Genomic DNA, 25,355 nt, shown 5'->3' on the forward strand with positions numbered 1-25,355 from the left:
CATGACTGGGATATGATGCGTTTTCTTTGCTGTGTACTATAATTTGTATCTGGCTGGTTTTGATGACATTAAATGGTTACATATCAAAAAAGAAACAGAGGAAAAAGAGGCAGTTTTGATCATTTCAAAAAAGCTGGGTATACAAAAAACCTCAATATTTGGGTGCCACACGAGCTCACTGAAAGAAATCTGATGAACCGTGTTGAACATTAATTAATGAATACTGGAGATGAAGATACGGGGTGATATTGGCAAAGCAACCTCATCAAGATATGAAAAGGTACTTCAAAAGCCTGAATAAAAATTTATGAATGTGATTTAATATAAGATTTTAGTATGTGGGAAAGTGGGAATATGATTATTTTGTCGCTGATATCAGTGATAACTGGGTAAACACTCTATGATAACCAAACAACCGCATCTCATATTCATAGAACTAGCATCCATGATCATGAAATAAATAAAAAAAAACCTTTAAACAGCTGTCGCCTGTCAGCACCAGTGACCAATCCAAACAATATATTTACTGTAACGGACCAATCAAAATGGGCGCAAATGCCAAATATTTATCTATCTCGAGATCGACTTTTATTTTATTTTATCTCGTGAGCTTGCGATTGTGACGTTTTTATTTATATTGTATTGACCTTGTTTCGTGTTTGTTTATAATTATTGTTGTAGTTTGACAACTAGTTATAGGCTCAGAATATTACGCATGGTTACAACCTACAGTACAATTGTCAATATTTAAATTCCGGAAGACTAGTTAGACGAAGCAAATAAAATATATACGATTGATGCAACTTCATCAATTAATTTATCTAGCTAGTATCAATTAGCGTCGAGACGTTTCTAATTTATGAGTGAGAAGCAATAAAGTTTATTTGCACGTTGTCATGAGAGCAAGGTCAATTACTTCGCGGCTTCCCGCGTGCGCTGCCCCGCCGGCTCCTCGTGTGATGGCCATGTGAGTTGCTTGTAATTCGGCCTTCGGAGGTATAATCTGGTTAGCGCTAGCTGGGTGGTACGGACTTGGAGTCAGTAGTATTTACGAATTAGTCGAGAGTTTAAGCGTGGTGTGTAAGCTCCGCAGTCTGCACTCGGCAGCGAACTGCGAGTCTCGCGATCTCAAACATTCGATCATCGTCAGGGCTTAAACCGTATACCATGAAGCACACAGAGGATTACCGTAATGGTGATGGTAAGTTATTATAAATTAATTATACTTGCAATAGTTTAGTATTTACTTTTGAGATTAAATTAATTTTAATTTTATAAATAGTATAAAGTGTGAAATTAATATTTATGAATCTTAGATATAATTTTACATATTATATTAAATAAATTGTATCTTTTTAATACTTTTATACTATGTTACTGATAAGAGTTTCTCCAAGGGACACAGAAGCTTGTTTATTATATTTCAAAACAATTAAAATCAATACAAAATAGAGTGCTACAGTCCATTGAGTAATAATATGTAAAACACCTTGAACTGATAAAATAAACTTATCTAAATGGGCTTAATTGATATGATGGAACATTATCAAATTTGAAGTCTTAAACTGTATCTGTAGAGATATATTGTTTGTTGGGGAGATGTTGGCTGGGTGTGTGTTCTGTTGAGGCTGGTTATATATTAGTGATTTAGATAAGTTTTTATTCAGGTGGGTTTTTCTTAAATGCTGACTATGTAATTTATTTAATTGCATATCTAATTCATTTAATATGTATAATCTTCTATGTACAGAGTTTGCAGATTAATATACATAATTTTAATTTATTTTTGTTATTGGAGAATCTACAGCTGAACACTTTACAATAGATACAGGATAAAGTAACAAAAGCCGTTTACAGATTCTTATGGGTAGCTAGGTAATATAAAACATGAACAATGAGAATAGTTGCATATAAGAATCAAATGCTTAACAGTATTGTATTACTTATCTAAGATACATATCAGCTCTTTAATAATGTATGATATAAATGTTATTGTTATTCACTTTTTACATGCTTGTTGATATCTATATCACAATGTATAATTGATATTGAATTAAGTTTAGTCTGTGTCATATAGATATCTTGTCTCACCTGTGAAATTAAACAATAAGTAATAATATTAATAATATACATTTATCACCCTATTCTGTAGTTGCCAGAGAGCAATATATTGTATACAAACAATATACATATGTACACATTCAAACTTATGTGCTGCACCTTCTTAGATTTTAACCTGGTTAGAGACCCTGGCTTCTGGGCCATTGGGCTAAGAGGTTGTCCTAATAATGAAAAGGCTGTCAAGCAGAAATTTATCAATTTTGAACTGTCCCTAATTATTTTATGTGGGCAAATGCCTGGAGGGGTCATGTTGTTGCACCACCTTAGTAGATTTGTCAGTCACCATGAGGTTGAGAGCACACTGCATTGTGGAGCAATACTGTAATTCTGAGGTATGGGTTTGTTTCCAGCGCATTAATGCTTTCTGTTCTCTGATAATTGGTGATTAAATGATGCTCCAAGCAAGCAACTCGTCTGGTCACACTTGTAAACATTTCGGCAAAAAGGGACAATAGGTCAAATTTGTGACAAAAAATTATTCATAATCGGTAAGAAAGATTACCACCTCAACAAACAACACAAAAACTATATTTTTATTTTACTTTATTCGACAAACCAACAATGTTTATGCACAAATGTAAAAATATCAATCAGGAGACTTAAAACGAAAAGACACATAGCAAAAATATCAATAACTGGCATTTACAAAAGATTTAGAGATATACAGATTATTTAAAGTAGTGTAACAAAAAAAATAGTAATTTCTACAAATTAGCTCCCTTACACAGGGAGTCAATGACATTATGACGAAAGCAGGTTGATGTGGAATTAAATAAACTGAGTTGCTGATTATTTTGAGAAACTGTATTAAATTGGTGACAAATATGATTGATGCAGGAGTGATATGCTAGGTTAGTACGACTACGATTATCTTTAAATATGTTGTTGCTACTGTATGTTTAGGGATTTTACAATTGAAATTTATTTTTGGTAATAATGAAGTATCTGTTTGATTATTAACTATTTTATGAAGTAGCATCGTGTCAAGCAGCACACGACGCAAGCATAGAGGATCAAGTTTAAAATATTTAAGTTTATCTTCATAAGAGAAATTGACGAGTTTTCTGTTAAATTTAAATAAAAGTCTTCGCAGGAATCGTCTTTGGACAGACTCGATGGTGTCAGCGTAAGTTTTTTATATAACGTGACAGTGAAATGTGACAAATGCATAAACTGAATACACAAGTTAGCATTTGCTGATAAAAAGTCTCCCTTTGTCCGATGCCCTTGATTCGAGATCATTCCTTTAACTGCTACAGCTAGTATCGACCTATTCGGCTTCGATGTATCGGGTGATGTTCAGTTTCGTGTTCACTTGGAAAAAAGGAAAATTTTTCCAATAAAACCTTGGTGTACTGAGTAAGGCGAGAGAGTACTTCACTTTAAGCCGCCGCCTAAACTGTACAATTCGTTGTTCTCACCTCTGGGCGGGCGCTCCTCAGTACCAGCTTCTTCCGTTCAGCATACAACGAAGCATGACACTATCATCGCCGATCTATCTTTGATCGGCTTGATTCTTCAACGTTGCATAGAGACATGGGTTCTCTCTGCATCTTCTACCGCATATATCACGCGGAGTGCTCAGAGGAATTGTTCATATTTATACCGTCAAAATGCGAAATTTCACCCGCGACGATTATGTCGACGTTTGGCATTCTACAACCGTTTTGCGATAAACTTCTTGCTTCATCTACTTTTACAGCTATTTTTTGGAATCAATTACCGGCTGCTGTTTTACCGAACCGATACGATGTAGGTACCTCCAAGCATAGAGCATATACTCATCTTAAAGGCCAGCAACGTATCTCTTGACCCCTGTTGTTGCGGATGTTCATGGGCAACTGTCTCACCACTTCCCATGCCTTGATTCTCTTACCCGTTGGCATGGTCTTATATAAAAAAACATCATCCTTACTAAATGCAAAAACTTTCAAAAATTTTATGATAGCGATCATGTCACTAGATCTTTTGTTGAACAAATACATACTATGTTATGTGTTACATAATTCAAAAGAATACCGTTTATGTCGTAAAGGTTACTATAACATTATTGATTTTCTTAATCATACCATACTTTGGGAACGGAGCGATGGTCTAGTCGTTATAAATTTTATGAAAAAACGAGACTCGCTGAGATTCTTGCGCCCGTTATTCTCAAGTCTGCGGCATATCTTTTTGACATTAAAAATACCACAATCGCGAGCAAAAGATTGGAATCACTTACTTGAAATTAGTTCCGCGCGGTCATGCTTACTACATAAATTTTTAATTATCATAATGACATAATAAATGACATCATTGTAAAGGTTTAACTCCTAACTTTAAACTGACGAATTCATTAAAATCAGTATTTAAGAAGCTATCCCGGATTAAGTGAAGGACTAACGACGTAAGTGATTCCAAACTTTTGCTCGCGACTGTAGTTCGAATTCAAATATTTCAAATGAATTACTTATAATAATATAATTATGTATATGTAATACTATTAATTATTACTACCCCTATAACGGATTGCTTTTAAAGAATATAATATAATAGCCAAGTACTTCTATTTTGCATATATATAATATACGGCTGACTTTCTATGATATCATCATATTGGAACAGATTCGAGACTCACTCGGTCTATGTAGTCGTACATTATAAAGTTCTGAGGGGCTAATAATGATTGTTGACAGTTGAGCGCCGTCCTTGACTTCCCTAGAGCAAATGTTGCGTCGTTTCGTTTCGTTTCCAATTTATATAATGACCATTCAATTTTGCGTCGAACCCATATAAATTTAATTAATTAAAGTATAAGTAGCCTTAGTTACATCTTATTAAGTGGGCTGTGATCTGCCGGCGAAGATATAACATAAATGACTTTTTTAATGATACCATAGATTGGGAATGGAGCGACCGCTATCAGGCTATTATTGTAACCGTATCTTTATAAAATAAGAAGCCCGCTGAGTTTCTTGCGACCATTCTTCTCAGGCTAAAGCATACTTTTTGGAATGGGTGGTAGTTTTTGACGTTTTTTTTTGAATATTTGAAATTGATGGTTTAGTTAAATAGATCCATCCGTTTCGGAGATTAACTGGAGCAACATAAGTCGGCGACAATTGAGTCGTTTCTGTGAATGTAATGATAATGAACAACAACAGCTTGCCAGAACTGGTTGAGTGACGTACGACAGTCATTGTACTCGTGCGATACGGTGTGCCTACAGGACATACTGTGCGGAGCTGGTTTATATAGTATCGTATATTGCCTACGTCAGTGTGCGTTGTTCCGTCGTTCATAACAATACCAGGCCTGTCTCACTCTGCGTGTAGGTATCGAAATCGTAAGTACGTGCGACGGCCTCCACAGAGTAAGCCAGCCAGTAGGGACTCACGAGCGAGCAGTGACGTACGCGCGAGCTTTTTTGTCACCTACTTCACCCATCCGACCGATATTTTAAAAATGGAGAAACATAAATAAAGCAAAGCATATTAAAGGTCCTAATATAAATTTTTTAAGCGTCCTTAAGACTGAAACAATTTTATTTAAAGTGACTATTGTTATAATGAAATTACCATTCATGATAGGTACCAATTTATTTCCTTTATATACTAAGTAGGTTTGACTGTGTTGTGGTGTTCCAACGCATTCATTACTATCTGTAACTAATGTAGGTTTGACAACAAAAGAATGTTGATTTAAAATTTCGATTACATAATTATTCATAATATAGAAAAAACTAATCTATTTTTATAAGATAACCTTATACTAGGTAGGTACAGATAAAGAAGTCAACCCTAATGTCGTCAGAATAGGTAAGAGTCACGCGATTGAAAGACAGACAATCGATCTGAATTACACCTTATTGTATGACCGCAAGAGTCCCTATTTCTTTAATTAATTTTGCGGAGTGAGACTTCAGTACTTGTACTATTATATATTCTTTAACAATATTTATAAAAATGTATTGTGTATATTGATGCATCTGTTTCTGCCCACTTGCATAGAGTTCACCGACATCTCTCATGAGCCTCATAACCTGGAATTAATCGCGGTCTGTACCAGATTGTCTCTGATGCTTTATCAGTAATTTTCCACCAGGATACTTGTAATAAGTGTTTTCCTGTCTTTAAAAATCCCTAATTCCTCCGAAATGGCTAAACCAATTCGTTTGAAAATTTGTGTGTATATTGGGTAGGTCTGAGAACCGGCCAACATACCTATAAATGATAAGGTCACCCACCCCTACAATTTTTTATTATGATTCAGCATGAACAATGACATACAACTTCAACTTTTCACCCGTCTACGATCAACACCTATTTTTGTATCGCGATTTTAATCTTATTCTTTTCCATCTACAGATCCGCAATTGGGTTGCAAGATGGCAATCGAATATTATAATTATTGTAGTACGATATATTTGGTAGGTCTGAGAATCGGTCGTCATCAATTTTTTATTCCCCAAAAATTTTAATTATGAATTTTTTATTACTATATATGGCAATACAACGTTTGCTGGGTCAGCTAGTTATATTTTAAATACTAAATTTATAGAGCCGCTCGCTCCCAGTATGAAACTAGAATTATTCGATATTATAATGTAAGTAGAGCTTACTATTATAACTAATGTTAACTAAATAGCTATTATTAAATTTAAGTAAGTGAACCAAGGCCGACCACATCGAGTTTCTCATTTACTTGTAATAGTTTTTGTTGAATTGTTTATTGACAATAGCACAGCCACCTCATGATCTAGAATGATCCAATAGCTCGCTTCAATGTTGAGAAGGAGTCAGACGGGTCACCTGCCCTCGTCATTATCCTATGTCGCTGATAATCGTGATAACATCACCATTAACCATTTCACCAGCGGGAGGCTCCTTTACACAGGATGCCGGCTAGATTATGGGTACCACAACGGCGCCTATTTCTGCCGTGAAGCAGTAATGTGTAAGCATTACTGTGTTTCGGTCTGATGGGCGCCGTAGCAAGTGAGATTACTGGGCAAATGAGACTTAAAATCGCATTTTAGTGCCGCTCAGAATTTTTAGGGGCTTTCAAGACTCCTCAGCGGCACTGCATTGTAATGGGAAGGACGTATCAATTATCATCAGCTGAATGACCTGCTTGTCTCTTCCCTAATTTTAATAAAAAAAAACCCAGTTAACTCATCCTTCACATCCTTGCTAAATCAAAGTTATCACAACGCGAATTTACGCACATGTCCTTCAAACGAATTATTCCATGTTCTTCCGATTCTTCTACCAGTTGTTATGTAGGAAAAAGTTTTATTCGTCGTTTGAGTAAAGAACATCATTCACGTTTCATACATTTTTGGACCAAAAAATTAAAATGCCGATCAAAAAGAAAAAGTACTAATTCGGATAGAATACACAATTCCTAACATTTTTTACTATGACGTCCAATCTGTGGGCATCAAAATCCTTTGGTGATGAAAAGGTTGGAGTACAAATAATTTTCACGTAGTTCAAAAATGTAGACATAGCTTCCTGGTCCAGTTTTTCAAAGTTTAAATAAAAATTAAAATAATTTTATTTAAATTCTCACAAAATTTGTAGAATCTCTTAAAGTATATTTATATATTTGTTATTGTTTTTATATGTGTGTATTGTGTATATGTTATAATAGAGTGTTCGCTATTGACTTGTTAATTAAGGAAACTATTGACTGTCTGTTTCTGAATAAATAAATAAAAATAAATTACATAGTCAAAACATACCTAATCAGTGGTAAAAAGATACAAAATTGTTACTTTCAAATATTAATTATAATAATTATATAAGCATATTTAAAAACTCTATTAATATAACCGTGTCTCTAGATTTTTAAGCGGCAAATCGCCCGTGTGAAATCAAAGCACATCGTCAAAATCGGCGAGCAGCTTTCTAGTTACTCGACTGGAACACGCAAGTTCTGGGCGTTGTCGAAAGCTGGTCATGGTAACTTTTACCAGTCGTCCCTGCCACCGCTGCACATGAGTAATGACACTCTGGCCGATACGGCAAAAGAGAAAGCCGATCTTCTGTGCACTCTTTTTAGCTCCATCACGACTCTTGACGACAACGGAAAAAACACTGCCGACCATCCCGCGATGTCAGAGCTCTACGCCTGAAGTAGAGGTTTTTTTTATGGAAAAGGAGTACAAACGAGCGTATGGGTCACCTGGTGTTAAGTGATCATCTCCGCCCACAATCTCTTGCAAAACCAGAGTAGTCACACGCGTTGCCGGCCTTTAAGGAAGGTGTCCACGCTTTTTTTGAAAGTACCCATGTCGTATCGTCCCGGAAACACCGCACAAGGAAACTCATTCTACAGCTTTGTAGTACGTGGAAGAAAGCTCCTTGAAAACCGCACTGTGGAGGACCGCCACTCATCCAGATGGTTGGGATGATATCCTAATTTGTGGCGTGTCGAGCGAAGATGGAATTCGGCGGCAGGATACAGGTGAAACAGAACAGTCGGTGATAAATGCGGTAGAAGACACACAATGAAGCGACGTCTCTACGCAACGCGAAGTGATCCAGCCGTTCACAGTGGGCACAAGGCGCTTCTCTCAAAACTAACTCCAGGTTACCTGTACGCTCGGTTGACCTACTTTTCCAAAAAAAAAAGTTATATCGAAGTACCAATCGACGAATCCCGTCGTAGACTGTTGTTTTTGAAGAAGTTGGATTTGAAAAACTGGCGAAAATGTCTAAATCAATAATTATTTATGATTTATAAAGCCACTGCCATAACAAACTTAGTCTATCAATCATTTGCCAGAAACATCCAATACGTATTTTAGGTATACAGAGCGGTTAAAACACATTACATATCTCATACTTTTTTATTTTTATTTATTTTATTCGGAAACAAAGTCATTTATAACTATATTAGCTGAGAAGCATTTATTAAAATATAGACTTACAGTTTCCTAGATATTTAAAAACTACATCATTAATTATTTTGTATAACACAAATTCTTAATTATAGACATAAGTTTTGAAGAGTTACATACTATCTACATTTTAACCTACAGTTTCTTAATTAATATGAACATCATTTTTGAAAACCAACATACCTATTAAATAATAACTTAGATTACTATTATTCAGAAAGACACTCCAAAGCAGATCTTATCAAACTGCTAAGAGATTCACTAAATAAATCTATGTGCTAACTTATCACTGTACAACCTGCAAGCACGTCTTATGAATGCGTTTTTTGCGTAGTTTGTGCCAGTGCGAGGTATTACAAAAAGAGGGTTTGAGAGGAGACTTTGAGGTACTCTAAAAGACAGTGAGTGCAATAATGGTGGGGAATCGATAATATTATTTATAATTTTAAAAATAATTGATATATCAGTACAATTTCGACGGCAATATATCATTATATCTGCTCATGCACATTTCATGCTTTTTCAGTGATTTGTCATCCATCCATATATGTGGCCTGTATGATAATCGAGAGCTCTTTAACAAAATCTGGACCCTTTCTATTTTATTTGCATAAATATTAAAAAATGGATTCCAAACAGAACTAGCAAACTCGAGATGACTGCGAACATAACTATCAAACAGCACCTTGTACGTCAAAGCTCTCTTAAAAGGCTTTCCTACCCGAAGTACGAAACCTAATTGTTTAAAACCTTTATTTATAATGCTATCTATATGAGGTATAAAGGTGACTTTGGAATCCATAATTACACCTAGACCACGAATTTGATCTACGCGAGCTAGTTCTTTTTGAAAAAATTTGTATTGAAATTGTACGGGTTTTCTTTTTCTGGTTCAACTTATAACAAAACACTTATCGGTATTCAAAAATAAGTTATTTTGGTTACAAAATATCTCGAAATTACTTAAATCACTCTGTAAGGCATCACCAATGTCGCGAATGAATTTAAAGATTTTCGTGTCATCGGCTTATAAAAGTAAATTGGAATGGTTTACTCTTTCTATGACATCATTATGGTATAATATAAATAACAACAGTCCTAAATGTGACCCTTGTGGAACGCCAGAAGTAATGAGTCTGTACTGAGAGGTATACCCATCTACTGTAACTGCCTGGGACCGGTTTTCAATATACGACTTTATCCAGCGAAAAAGATCCCCTTGTACACCAAGTTGCCAAAGTTTCAATGATAAATTTTATCGAATGCTTTGGCAAAATCAGTGTACACGGCATCCACCTGGTAATTATTACTTACCTAAGGCTTCCAAAATGATAAAGATTTGTATCAACACTGCGACCTTTTTGAAAACCATGTTGATAAATGCTAATATGAAGACGTACAGCGGCAGACAGCTAGTCGGTGACAATCTTCTTTAATATTTTGCCTTATTGGCATTATTTGGAAATGGGCCGATACTTCTCAATGTCACAGCTGATTTCTCCTTTCGGTACCGGAGTAACAAGCGCACGTTTCCAAATAGAGGGCAACCTCATGAAGAGACTTCTCAAATAGTAAAGTGATGGGAACAGATAACTCGTGCGAACATTTGTTTATGATATCTGGATGAATACAATCAGGACTGGCTCCCCTATTTATGTTTATTGTCTTAAGACATTTATGCAGAAGGTCTTTAGTTAAAAATATTGTATTCATGTCAAAAACTGTATTTTTACCGGTGGAAGATTGTGGAGCTCAATGGTACCAGCTTTTTGAAATACAGAGTGGAAGTACTCGTTAAACGTGTTGCATATTTGGGTGTCAGTTGAAGCCGATACACCTTTATAATACATAATTTGTGGTAGATCACTCCTTGCGGAGATGACTTCATATCGGATCAGGTGAATTTTGGATTATGTAATTTTTTATAGCATCTACATTCTAATTTATCAATTCTTTTTCTTATGCATCTAAAACTGTCGTAATGTAATGGGTTGCCATATGTCTTCCACAGTTTATGGTACTTTTTCATTTAGTAATCTGATGAGGGGTTTTGTATACCAGGGAGGCTTATTTGAAGGGCCTTTGGAACATGCGGGTCTATTAAACGAATACTAAAGTTTTATTGCACTAAATTATGAAGTTTGTAGTAAGCTACTCTCTACCAATTTCAATATGTATTTATTTTAACAGATATCCATCAACACTAAAGAATTGTTATTATTGATTGTACGGTCAACAGCATGTCGACTGTACATCACGTTTCGCGTATCAGCGTTTACGTCGCCTCGCGTTATTTCCTAAGTAATATTGTAACCAGTTCGCGACAAGCCGCCGATCGATTCGCGTGCTCATTACCATACCAACATTTTACCATTTTACCATATAGCATAAGTTAAGGTTTCAATATACCATTTGAGCCTAACTTGTGTTTTACTCTGTACGGAACCAAACCACCGTACATTGTGGTCCTTCGGCCTTTTGTTAACCAGTGACAAATTTTTTTTTTTAACCATTCCAAGGACATTGTGGTCCTTCGGCCTTTTGTTAACCAGTGACAAATTTTTTTTTTTACCATTCCAAGGACATTGTGGTCCTTCGGCCTTTTGTTAACCAGTGACAAATTTTTTTTTTTTAACCATTCCAAGGACATTGTGGTCCTTCGGCCTTTTGTTAACCAGTGACAAATTTTTTTTTTTTAACCATTCCAAGGACATTGTGGTCCTTCGGCCTTTTGTTAACCAGTGACAAATTTTTTTTTTAACCATTCCAAGGACATTGTGGTCCTTCGGCCTTTTGTTAACCAGTGACCAGAATTTTTTTAACCATTTCGAGGACACAAAAACATTGTGATCCATCGTTCTATTAACCAGTACCATTAGTTAACCATTTTAACCAAAATTCGTCGCGTGTGTAGTGAACCAAATTAGTGTTGACCAAAGTGCTTGTGTGTGGAGTGTAACCAGTTCACCAGATCGGCGATACTACCAGCGACTACCAACGGGGAGACTGCTGAGGACACACCAGGTCACCACGTACCAGTCTTCAAGTAAGATCTTTCCTTTTTATCACTCACCACTCTTTACCACTCTCTTTTGACCCGTAACCATGGAGGCTCTATTAACCACCCAAAACCAGATTATGTCCGCGATTAACACGCAGTGTGTTAATTTCAAGAAGGACGGGCCAGAACGAAAGACACCCGCCTATATTGAAAAACGTCTCAACGCTTTAGACTCGTACTGGAGTGAATTCCAGACCAACCATACTAGGCTTTGTGCTGAGTTTGAAGACCCTAACCATCGCTACTTCGCGGAAAACCATTACCAGCGGACGAAAGATTTTTACCAGGAAGTTAGGAATATGATTTCTAATTACGTAACCAGCGATCCCAGCAAACCATTACTGAGACCTGCTACACCATTATCGCAGGGCTCAGATAGGCGCGATATTTTCTCTCCCGCTCAGGAGGGTCCCTCTTTTAGCTTCCCTGCACCAAAGCTATCGAACCAGGGCAACTCCAGTAGGGTCGAAGAAATGCTGCGAAAGCAGAAGAGCAACTTCAAGGCGCTATCCCGTACCATAGAGGCTGTCGACCTTGAAAGCTGCTCCGACCGCTGGGAGTTCGAAGATATTTTACGAACTATCCAATCAAGATGGTCGGTCATCGATTCTCTTCACTGGGACATCGACAGCGAAGGGCTGCTCGACAACGAAGAGTATGAGACAGCATTCGCTGAGATGGAGAAGAAATACAACACCATGAAGAAGGCAGTGAACAGACAGATGTGGTCGTCATCTTACAGGGAACGTTCAACCCCACAAATGGACATTCCCACCTTCAGCGGAAACTACCAAGATTGGATATGTTTTAAAGATTTATTCTCCGAAACAATTCACCATAATAAATCTTTACCAAATGCGCAGAAAATGCAATTCTTGAAAAGTAAGCTCCGTGGCGAGGCTGAAAAATTAGTTCACCATTTACGCATCAATTCTGAAAACTACGAAGTATGCTGGGACATATTAAACCAACGTTACCATAATACTAGGTTAATATTTAATTCTCACATACAATTGTTACTAACCATGCCTACGATTCAACATCAATCTGCAGCGGTCATCAAAAGGTTACATGACACCACCAACGAGTGTCTTAACTCTATAAAAGCAATGGGCATCGACATTTCCAACTGGGACCCATTGATCGTCTATATTTTGTGCCAAAAGTTAGATACTGAAACCCATAATGATTACATTGTGTCGCTTAAGAATCCAAAAGAATTGCCTACTTTGTTAGATTTTTTGAAATTTTTAGAAATTAAATTTACTTCGTTAGAAAGCTCTCGTCGTAAGCAGGACTTCAACAAATCAAATTCATCCCAGGTACACCAAAACCAATACCAAAAACCATGGGCTGAAAAGCATACCAATAACCATTTACATAATTTTATGAACAGAAATTTTAAACCAAGACCAGCTGTAATAAACCACGTCAATACGAAACCAGTACATATTGCGCCACAACGGAAATGCATACTCTGTAAAACGTGTTGCCATGAATTGTTTAAATGCAAACAATTTCTAGAATCCGCACCGCTGAATCGACTTAAGGTCATTGAATCCAACAAATTATGTAAAAACTGTTTAATTAACCATTATGACAAGGAATGTTCTTCGGAAAAAACTTGCCGTTTTTGTAACCAGCAGCATAATACTCTTCTGCATAATGCTCTTGTCACTTTTGCACCATCTACTTCTAGAAATACCGAGATCGAAAATTCTCCTAGAAGATCCAATATATGCGTTACCAATGCCCCACAAGAAACCATGCCCAAATTATTAGCAACAGCTAAAGTTAATATTATGTCTATGGATGGCTGTCACCATACCATGCGAGCCCTCATAGACCCGTGCGCGGAGTCATCTCTCATTACAGAGAATGCCGCTCAACTTTTAGGCCTACCCAGGATTAAGCGCCACTGTGTGGTGGTCGGAGTAGGCGCAAAAGCCAACAATAGTAAGGGAGTCGCACAGCTTTCAGTGTCATCTCTTCATAATAATTTCACATTTAAAACGGAAGCCTATGTGATGAAGCATGTCGTCGGGAATTTACCACACGAAACATTAGAAAAACCAGCTTGGCCGTATTTACAAAAGTTACCACTCGCAGATCCAGAGTTTTATAAAAGTAGACCAATAGATTTAATTTTAAGCGTTGAAGTTTACGAATTAATTATTTTACCAGGTTTAATTCGTAATGGCACATCACTACCAATCGCGCAAAATACCAAGCTCGGTTGGATTCTTAGTGGTACCATAAAACCAAACCAAACATATTGCAACGTCGTCATGGTCGACTTGCAGGATATACAGCGGTTCTGGGAGATTGAAGATATCTCAGACAACTCTGTAAATATTACGGATGAAGATAACCATTGCCTTCATCATTATCAACAGCATACTACGCGCAAACCAGACGGACGTTATGTTGTACGGTTACCATTAAAACCAGAGATTACCGAAAAATTGGGTGAGTCTAAAACCAAAGCCGTAGCCCAATTTCGGCAATTAGAACGCAGATTTTGTAAAAATAAAATTATCGAACAGAACTACAAACAATTTATCCATGAATATATTAATTTAAACCATATGAAGAAATGTAATAGTAATCCGATACTTCAGTGCTATTTACCTCACCATTGTGTAATCAGAACGGATTCCACGACGACTGCCACGCGAGTTGTTTTTAATGCCTCAGCGAAAACTTCGACTGGACTTTCGTTGAATGACCTTATGTACTCTGGACCAAATTTACAAGAGGATTTGTTTACTCTCATATTAAAGTGGAGGCAGTACCAAATAGCCTTCACAGCCGATATAGAGAAGATGTTCAGATTTATAGATGTCCATGATGATGACCAGCCGCTCCAGAAGATCGTGTGGAGGGACTCTGAAAAGCAACCATTAGAAGAATACCAACTTACCACTGTCACATACGGCACCAAGGCCGCACCATTCCTAGCCATGATGACATTGAAACGTCTGGCTAAGGATGAAGGTCACCGTTACCCAGAAGCAGCAGAAGTTCTGGCTACCAGGCTCTACATGGATGACCTCCTCCATGGACATCATGACCTCCAGTCTGCAAGGAGGCTGATTTCCGACCTCATAAATCTCCTTAAGTTAGGTGGATTCAATCTAAGGAAGTGGTCGTCAAATCAACCAGATGTACTACCAGATAACCAGTTACCATGCGAAGACCAAGCATATGTTTTTAAATACCAGGAATCAACCAAGGCATTAGGACTTAAGTGGCATCCCGACGAAGATTATTTCACTTTTCAATTGAATTCCGAACCAGTCAGTAAACTCACCAAAAGAAGTTTACTCTCGAATATATCGAAGATATTTGATCCGCTTGGATGGCTTTCACCAGTTACCACCAAGTTGAAACTACTCTTCCAGGAAGTATGGCTCTTAAATCTTCTGTGGGACGACGAATTACCAGCTGACATCAACACAAAATGGAAAACCATAGAGGCTGACATCACGAAAATTAGCCATATTACCATACCAAGGTGGTTGCAGTCTTCTAAGAACGACACCATTGAATTACATGGGTTTTGTGATTCATCACAAAATGCCTACGCTTGTGTTGTATACTGCAGAGTCAACAATATTACCAGCAACCAGTCTTCTGTAGTATTAGTAGCTTCGAAGTCTCGTCTCGTACCTGTAAAGAAAAATGTATCGTTACCTAGATTAGAGTTATGTGCAGCGGTTCTACTTACCAAGGTCATGAAGATCACCTGTAAATGCCTATCAGATTACAACATCAAAATCTACGGTTGGTCTGATTCGACAGCTGTGTTAGGCTGGCTCAACGGCGACCCATGTAAATGGAAACCATTCGTCGCGAATAGGGTGAAGCAGGTCATTGACATTATACCATCGAGTAGCTGGCATTATGTGTCAACAAAGGACAACCCAGCTGACTGCGCAAGTAGAGGCATTACCACAGAACAGCTGATTAACCATTCCATGTGGTGGATAGGTCCCCACTGGCTAAGATCGTTTGAAGAGTCCAAATTAACCAATAAATTATATACAACCTGCGAAGAGCTTAAAAAACCATTATTAAATATAAATGTAAACACAATTAAATATCAAAACAAGGTTATAGATAGTATAATTAGCAGATACAGCGATTTTACGCGAGCTTCAAGAGTGCTTGCGTGGGTGTTACGTTTTACACCTAAGTCATTTAATACTAATAAAACAAACTACTTAACTATATTAGAAATAAGAAAAGCTAAAAACTTAATTATAAGGCATATACAACAAGTAGAATTTTTAGAAGATATACAATATATTAAAAACCATAACCAACCTAACCCTAAGAGTAAATTATTAAAATTGAAACCATTTATTGATAACCAGGGGCTCTTGAGGGTTGGGGGGCGATTGACCAACGCCAAAATAGAAGATAGTATGAAACATCCGTGTATTTTACCACATAACCATTTGCTTACTGACATGATTATTGACCACGCGCATAAGATGACCTTTCATGGGGGTCCCCGGTTAACCCTTGCTTGGCTGCGTCAAGAATATTGGATCCTGGGAGGAAACAATGCTGTAAAGAAGAGGCTACGGAGATGTGTGCTATGTAGAAGGCACGACCCCCTGAAACACGACCAGTTGATGGGAGACTTACCACCTGCAAGAATCAACAGGACCCGCCCCTTTTACCATTTGGGGGTTGATTTTACTGGTTTTGTTGACGTCAAGTCTGCGAAGGGTAGATCAGTGAGATGTACCAAAGGATATGTCGCCGTCTTCGTGTGTATGGCGACCAAGGCTGTACATTTGGAGTTGGTCTCTGATCTCACCGCCTCAGCATTTTTGGCAGCCCTCAGAAGACTTGCGGCCAGGAGAGGATCGCCCGGTCACATTTACAGTGACAACGGGACGAACTTTATAAAAGCAAATAGAGTTTTGCAAGAGGAGATTGTTAACTTGAAAACCATATTGAATGCCCAGTTTTATGCAGAAATAGCTGAAATGTCGATAGAATGGCACTTCAACGCACCATCTTGGCCAAGCGCAGGCGGTCTCTGGGAGGCTGCAGTGAAGAGCTTGAAATACCACCTGAAGCGAGTAATAGGAGAACAAAAACTCACCTACGAGGAGTTCTCTACTCTTCTAGCTCAGCTAGAAGGATGCCTTAACTCCAGACCTCTGTGCCCGCTGAGTGAAGACGTCGAAGACTTAGATTGTTTGACCCCTTCTCATTTTCTGTCCAGTGGACCAACATTGACCATTGTTGAGTCAGAACACGACTTACGAACCAGATGGCAGTTAGTGCAGAAGATTTACCAAGATGTGTGGAAGAGATGGAGAGCGGAGTACCTCACACAGTTGAACGCTAGGTCCAAGTGGCGACGTTCACAACCAAATTTAAATGTTGGCGGCATTGTAATTATACACGATGCTAACCTGCCACCGGGTAAATGGGCTCTCGGTCGAATCGTGCAGCTACATCCGGGGCAAGATGGGCTAGTTCGAGTAGTCTCTGTTAAAACCAAAAATGGCATTATGAAGCGACCAGTAGTCAAACTATCTCTTTTACCTATTAACCACTCCAACGACGAAGACAGTAACCAAATTCATGAAACCACTGACCATAACCAGCCGAAACACCAGTCGAACGACGATTTACCAAAACCAAAGCGACGAGCTAGAAGAGGAATTGTTAATTTATTTACCATGGCACTTATGTTGTTTACCTTTTTATTTTCACCAGCCACGTGTGCATACAACGCTATAAACTTCAACGACAGTCAAAGTTTATATTTAGATAAAATATCAACCATGCGACTAGTTCAGGACGAATGGAAACTAGTTGTATACTACGATTTAAAACCATATTGGCAAGGCAGTAAATTGTTATCCAAATATATTGATCATATGGAATATATTTGCAAGGAATCGTCAGTCAGAAACCATTGTGAATCTATTTTAATACAATTACAGCACAGTTATACAGAGTTATCGCATTACAATAACATTCTGTCGACGCAGCAGTTCCCACGCGGGCACGCGCGGCGCAGGCGCGGCCTTATCAACGCTGTGGGTAATGTTGCACACGCGCTGTTCGGTGTACTCGATGACCAATTCGCTAAGCAGTATATTCAGGACATCGATTTAATTAGGGAAAACCAAAACCATCTTGCTGCTCTATGGAAAAACCAGACTTCCGTAATAGAAGCAGAATATAATGTATTGAAGAGGATGCAAGGCTCAATTGACAAACAATATAAAATATTTACTCATTACCTTAACCAGTTAAAGAACGCTACCAATGATGTCAAGAGTCAATTGAAAGACGTGGAAAACAATAATGAATTTTTATTATGCGCTATGGCAGCTAACAGCTTGGAGTCGAATTTGAAGAATGTGCAGGATGTTCTTTTAGATACTGTTTCGGAGGTGTACTTTGGGAAGTTCAACATACATCTTTTGAAACCCGACCAGCTTCTAGAAGAATTAAATATTATTTCCGGAAGATTGTCCAACGATTTAAGTTTACCAATAGAGAACACGCATACAGAATTAACCAAAATGTACCATTTACTCAAGGTCAGAGCGAAAATGCTAAATGACTATTTTATTTTTGAAATTAGAATACCATTAGTGAGTAGAGACCATTACCAAGTATATAAAATTTATCCTGTACCAAGACGGAACGGCAAAACCATGGTCACCCTAGTTCCAGTTTCGGATTACATTGCGATCAACTTACGAAGAGACTCATTTATGACCATATCACACTTAGAATTAAATAATTGTCTTCATTTAGATACTGAGACACAACTTTGTCCTTTGGAAAAACCAATTTCTCATATGAGTCATGATGACGTCATGTGCTCCAAAGACCAGGAGACGAAGCAGTGCAGAACCAAAACTGCCAAATGTCTAGATTGGTGGTCTCAGCTAAGCGAGGTCAATACATACTTTTTCTTTTGCTGCGACTCGTATCCAGTACGTATCATCTGTGGAGAGCAAATGTTTTCCAATCATCTTAATAATAGCGGCATTATTAGGTTGGGTCCAGATTGTGTTCTGAAAGGACAAGACATTACCATTTATGCTCGGAGGCTTCAGAACAATACATTAACCATACAGACGGATATACCAGCTATAGACATTCACCCCATCAACCACATCTTTAACCAGAATAAGACGTTCGTGTCGCTGATTTCGGAGCCAGCATCAGTGATGGGTGGTTACGATCAGGAGCTAGATGATATAGGCGCAAAAATAAAACAAATGAATTCAGAGAGTGGTCTAAAGGGTGGTATATCTTATCACGACGTTCACCACTACGTCGCGATATACGTGGTGGCGGGTGTGCTGGTGGCCGGGGCCGCCGCGTACGCCGTGCGGCGGTGGTGCCCGCGCCGCAGCCGACGCCAGGACTCCAGTGCGCCGCCCGCGCCGGCAGCCGCTGGCGCAGGGCCAGCCGCGTCGCACCCGCCGCGCCCTGAGCCGCGGGGTCTGACGAACGCAGCGTTTGTGTATAGTGTTAGTGACCAGTGTGTAAGTGTAGTTAACCACGGGCAATCTAGTGCTAGTAAAAATAGTGATAAGTGTAGTGATGAAGTGAAAGACCAATCCACTTCTCCTGTAGTGCATAGGCATAATTTTAGTGATTACTGTGGCTAGAGACATTAAGGTTACCATTAGATAATGCAAATTTGTTTATCACCTTGTCTCACGTCACTCGCTAACCATAACCATTTCTTTTTTGTACCATCTTCACCACCACTCTTTCTTCTCTCGCGGTGGCAGCATGTACGGTCAACAGCATGTCGACTGTACATCACGTTTCGCGTATCAGCGTTTACGTCGCCTCGCGTTATTTCCTAAGTAATATTGTAACCAGTTCGCGACAAGCCGCCGATCGATTCGCGTGCTCATTACCATACCAACATTTTACCATTTTACCATATAGCATAAGTTAAGGTTTCAATATACCATTTGAGCCTAACTTGTGTTTTACTCTGTACGGAACCAAACCACCGTACATTGATTATTTTAACACGACCGCCTCTCTGTCGGGCAGTCGGGAGCGGCGCGTCCACCGCATCGCGGTCGGACGACAGCGAGGGCGAGGAGGCCAGCGCGCTGGAGCAGGAGCTGTCGCTGGAGGAGGGCCCGGAGGCGGCGGCGCGCGTGCTGCTGGCGCTCAACGCGCTGCGGCGCGCGCGGCAGCACTACGACGTGGTGCTGGAGGCGGGCGGCCGCGAGCTGCCCGCGCACCGCGCAGTGCTGGCCGCCGCCGCGCACGCGCTGCTGGCCCTGCTGCCCGCGCCCGCCGAGGCGCCGGCCCTGCTGCGCCTGCCCGACCTGGACCCCGACGCGCTGGCCACGCTCGTCGACTACATGTACACGGGGACGCTGCGCGTGCCCGACGTGGCGGCCGCGCGCCGCCTGTACTGTGCCGCCGCGCGCCTGCGCGTGGAGCCGGCGCGCGCGCACCTCGCCGACCGCCTGCTGCGCCGCCTCTCGCCGCAGGACTGCCTGCAGCTGCGCGCGCTGCCCGACCTCTCCGCGGCGCACCGCGCGCAGCTCGACGCCTACATCGCGCACAACGTGAGCCCTGTTGTGTTGTGTTGCCGGTCCCCGGCCCCGCCGGACTCGCCATGTTGACGCGTTGTCGGTTGCAGTTCGACGAGGTGTGCGCGGCGGGCGCGCTGGCGGCGCTGCCTCTGCTGCGGGTGGAGCTGCTGCGGGAGACGAGCTCGGACGGCTGCGAGGAGACGCCCGCCGCGCTGGCGGACGCCGCGCTCGCCTGGCTCAAGTCGCGCCTCGCCATATACTACGACGTAAGTCGGCCTCGGAAGGGCGGGCCCGCGAGCCCGGAGAGCGCGCCGTGACGCGGGTGTCGTGACGCGGGTGTCGTGCCGCAGGTGGAGGAGCTGTGCTCGCGCGTGCACCTGCTGTACGTGGACGCCGGCGGCGCGCTGCGGGACTGCGGCGAGCTGCCCGCCGCCGACGGCGACGCGCCGGAGCTGGAGGAGTACCGGCGGGAAGCGCGGGAGAGAGAGCGCGCCGGCAGGAGGCGCACGGCGGCGGAGTCGAGCGGCGGCGGCGACGAGTGGGCCGTGGTGGCGTGTCGCGCGGGCGGCGGCGCCACGCGCGCGGTGGTCGCGCTGCGCGGCCGGCTGGCGGCGGCGCGGGTGGCGTGGCGGGCGACCAGCGCCTCCGACACGCCGCGCGGCGGCAAGCTTGGAGGCCCCGCTGATTATTCCCCTCCGATCCCTGAGGTAAACATATATAAGAATAGAAGTATTTCCCATGGTAAAGAAATCTGTGATGCATTTAATGATCATTTCTGTTCTGTTTTTGAACTTCCAAAATCTGATCATAATAGTAGTAACTTTTTAGATAATTGTGAATTACCTGCCTGCGCCTTGTTAGATATAAATTCGGTAGATATTACACATGATTTAGTATTTAAATATTTAAAATCTATTGACGTGAATAAGGGTGCAGGACCGGATGGTATTCATCCTATTTTCATTCGTTCATGTGCTTCAAGTCTTGTTTTGCCAATAACGTTACTTTATCAGAGTTTCATCTAAGAAGGTGTATTCCCTTCGTTATGGAAACGTGCCTGGATCACACCTATACCAAAAGGAACAGTTAGTGATAATATTTGTAAGTACAGACCTATCTCCAAGCTGTGCCATTTTGGTAAGTTGTTGGAGAAGATTTTTACTGCGCAACTCTCCGCTTCTGTACGCAGAATAATATCTCCATGTCAACATGGTATTTATACAGGACGTAGTATGTAATCTAACTTGCTTACATTCACCGAAATTATACTTAATGTAATAATAATAATAATAATAATAATAATAATAATAATAATAATAATAATAATAATAATAATAATAATCCTTTATTCAACTAATAATATGTGGTACAAAATGTTTTTGTGCCCTACCCTCTGCGATAGGATACCCTGAGTTGCAGAGGCTAGGTCCTTCCGAAAGGCTATCCATTATTAAACATAATTAATGAATGAAGGTTGTCAGGTGGACGCAGTGTACAGTGATTTTGCCAAAGCTTTTGACGAGATTTGCCATAAAACTTTAATTTTAAAGCTCTGGCGTCTTGGAGGACATGGTGACCTTCTGCGCTGGATAAAATCATAGATAGATAATAGGACTCAGGCTGTTGCTCTCGCTGGCTATACTTCTAACTACAGAAATATTAGCTCGGGTATACCGCAGGGTTCTCATTTAGGCCCGTTACTTTTTATACTTTATGTTAATGACATTTCTAGTATTGTGAGTGGATCTAATATGCTAATATACGCACATGACACAAAGATCTTTAAAATTGTGCGGAGTGTGCACGATTGCTACTCTTTACAAGCAGATCTCACTTTCTTTCGAGGGATATTGCAAGGGTAATAGTCTATTCTTGAACCCTGATAAGTGTCATGTGATCATTTATATACGCAAGATAAACCCGATCATATTCTCTTATACTATTTTTGGTAAGCCATTAAAAAGAGTCACTGAACTTTTATATGTTTGTATAATTATAATAGACTGTTCGTTATTAAACCTGTTAATTAAGGAAACTCCAGGTCTAGTATTTGTTATTTAATTTAGTAAATCATTTGTAAGACTGTCTGTTTCTGAATAAATAAAATTAAAAAAAATTGTAAAATTAATTAGTATAGACTATATAAACAGTAAGCAATAAACTATTATCGTATAGCTATAAATTGAAACTTTCAGTATCTCAGTTGAGTCCACTGTTTTTTCGTGGTTATAAGGAGTCAAGTGATACCCTAAAAATAATAAAAGCAAGGCGCCCTGACGGAGTGTGTCGCGGTACGCAGGAGGGCGGCGCGAGACTGGCGTCGATGTCGGTGGGGCGGTGCGCCGTGGGCTGCGCCGTGGTGGGCGGCCGCCTGGTGGTGTGCGGCGGCTACGACCGCGCCCGCGCGCTGCGCGCCGTGGAGGCCTTCCGGCCGCAGACCAACGCGTGGCGGCCGCTGCCCGACATGCGGCGCGCGCGGGCCCGCCTGTGTGCGGCGCGCCTGCGGGGCCGCCTGTACGTGCTGGGCGGCTCGGACGGCTACACGGAGCTGGACTCGGTGGACGTCTATGAGGAGGTGAACCCTCAAACTTTGGCATGTAACTCAATATAAATTTAAGCGCGGTCATTTTTATAATATAATATAAGTATATTCTACTGTTACGTTTACATTCTTTTTTAAAAGAACTCAATAGAATTACTTACTACTAAATAATTACTCACTATTGAATAGAATAGAAGAACTTAGTTTCTAAAATTTTAATAAACAAAAGAAAATCAGTAAAATAAATGCCCACTTGCAGCTTAGCCACATGATCAACACTAATATTGTTGCGTTGTTTGTAGCGTTTACAATCCTAGTCAGTCCGCGCCTTGAGATATATAACTTTTGTAATGCTTTCGACGAAGTGGATCACACCTTTTATGACCCAAAAAATTTCATTTCCGTTGAAATCCGTTTTAAGAAGGAAAAGTAGTCCTTCTTGATGGTTTTCTTCTTACCTTATATTATGTAGAAATTAATCGGTACTGCTTAATGTATTAAACACTCTGGTGTTCCACAGGGATCTATGTTGGGCCCATTCCTTACAGAGAATACTTTCTATAAATGACATCCAAATGTCTTTCCAATATTGTTACATACTTACTAAACGCCGATGATTTAAAAAAATTAAGCAATTAAACAATATACAGCAGATTGCTCTTTACTATTTTATTTTATTTAAGAAGAAAGAAAAATGTTTATTTTAAATCGTATAGTAAGTAGGTAAATACTGAATCGGAACTGCTTAATAGTTTAACTCCCACAAGGGGCTCTATATTGGGCCCATTCTATTTTAATACTTTCTACAAATGTTTAACTTTAATGCTTTATTTACTCAAAATGTAACTAGATGGCGCCACAGGCCATTTAAAATCGCGCTAACGTTGTTTTTTGTAATATTCATATAGGTTAAGCTTCCTGATGTCACCTTGAGTGTTCTTACTAGTGTCAAATAAAAGTGTATAAGTTAGTGTGAGTGTTTAATTAAACAAATGGTCTTCGAGCTCGGATAACTGTGAGTAAAGTGCTAAAAGTATTGTGATTGTTAAAAGAACATAGAAAATTTCAGTGTTAAAAAGACTTAGCCGATTTCGTGAGTAAAAAGAACTTAGAATATTTCGTGTCAAAAATAACTTAGAAAATTTCGTTTTAGAAAAGACTTAGAAAATTTGCGAGTAAAAAAGACTTAGAAAAATTTCATCAACTTTTAACTTAGTTTCTGGAAGTGATTTTGGACTTGTATTATTTTTCAAAACTGAACTTTTACTTTTATGGTGATAAAAACTTTAACAATTCATTAGTAGTTCTGAATATCATTAATTTTGCTTTCTATCTGCAATCATTTTGTGAACTTTATATACCATGGCGGATAAAAAGATCAAACTAAATATCACACAGATGATTCAGAACTCAACTAAAATTGAAAAATTACTCACAAATTCAAAAAAATGCGCTACTGATAAACGAACAAGAGGTTTTTTGGATTCACGGATGGAGATTTTACAAGATTATTGGTCTAGTTATTCCAAGTCTTTTGAGACTCTTTCTGTATCGATAGATGCTGAAACGTTACAAACAGACTACAATCTTGTCTTAGAGGAAAACTTTGAACGCACTGAAGAATATTACCTGGAGCTAATGACATGGCTTAAAGATAAATTGTATGAGCTAAAAGAGGAGAAATATGAAGGTTTAAACTCTGAGACTTCGTTGGAAGTTTCAAAGATGAGACCAAAACTTCCACCAATCTCCATACCACAATTTTCTGGCGATTACAGTCAGTGGATGAGTTTTAGAGATTTGTTTCGCTCTCTAATACATAATGATGATCGTTTGACTAAAATTGAGAAACATCATTATCTGAAGTCAAGTTTATCTGGAGAAGCTGAACAACTACTAAAAAATTACTCACTAACGGAAGCTAACTATGATGACGCCTGGAAAAAATTAAATGAGAGATATGAAAATAAGAGAATGATAGTCAACAATATCCTCAGTCGTTTCTTAAGTCAAAAGGCATTGACAACTGAATCTGCAAAGGGTATAAAAGATCTTCTAGACACCTCTAGCCAATGTCTCACTTCCTTAACAAATTTGAAGGTCGATTCCTGGAATTCTATAGTCGTGCACATCCTTGTCTCAAAGTTGGACATTGAATCTCACAAGCTTTGGGAACAA

General features: G+C 39.6%; 1 protein-coding gene across 1 annotated transcript in view; it reads left to right on the top strand.

Moving 5' to 3' along the window:
• The first annotated feature begins 548 nt into the window (after positions 1-548).
• The window catches only part of LOC126967408 (influenza virus NS1A-binding protein homolog), a 42,418-nt gene continuing 17,611 nt past the window's right edge, over positions 549-25,355 (top strand). Inside the window, exons 1-5 of the mRNA XM_050811856.1 lie at positions 549-1,201; positions 20,139-20,668; positions 20,743-20,901; positions 20,986-21,342; positions 22,935-23,210. Coding sequence (XP_050667813.1) covers positions 1,168-1,201; positions 20,139-20,668; positions 20,743-20,901; positions 20,986-21,342; positions 22,935-23,210 — 1,356 coding nt within the window. The 5' untranslated portion in view covers positions 549-1,167. The remainder of the gene's footprint in view (positions 1,202-20,138; positions 20,669-20,742; positions 20,902-20,985; positions 21,343-22,934; positions 23,211-25,355) is intronic.

The sequence above is a fragment of the Leptidea sinapis genome, chromosome 13, assembly GCF_905404315.1.
Source record: "Leptidea sinapis chromosome 13, ilLepSina1.1, whole genome shotgun sequence".
NCBI lineage: Eukaryota > Metazoa > Arthropoda > Insecta > Lepidoptera > Pieridae > Leptidea > Leptidea sinapis.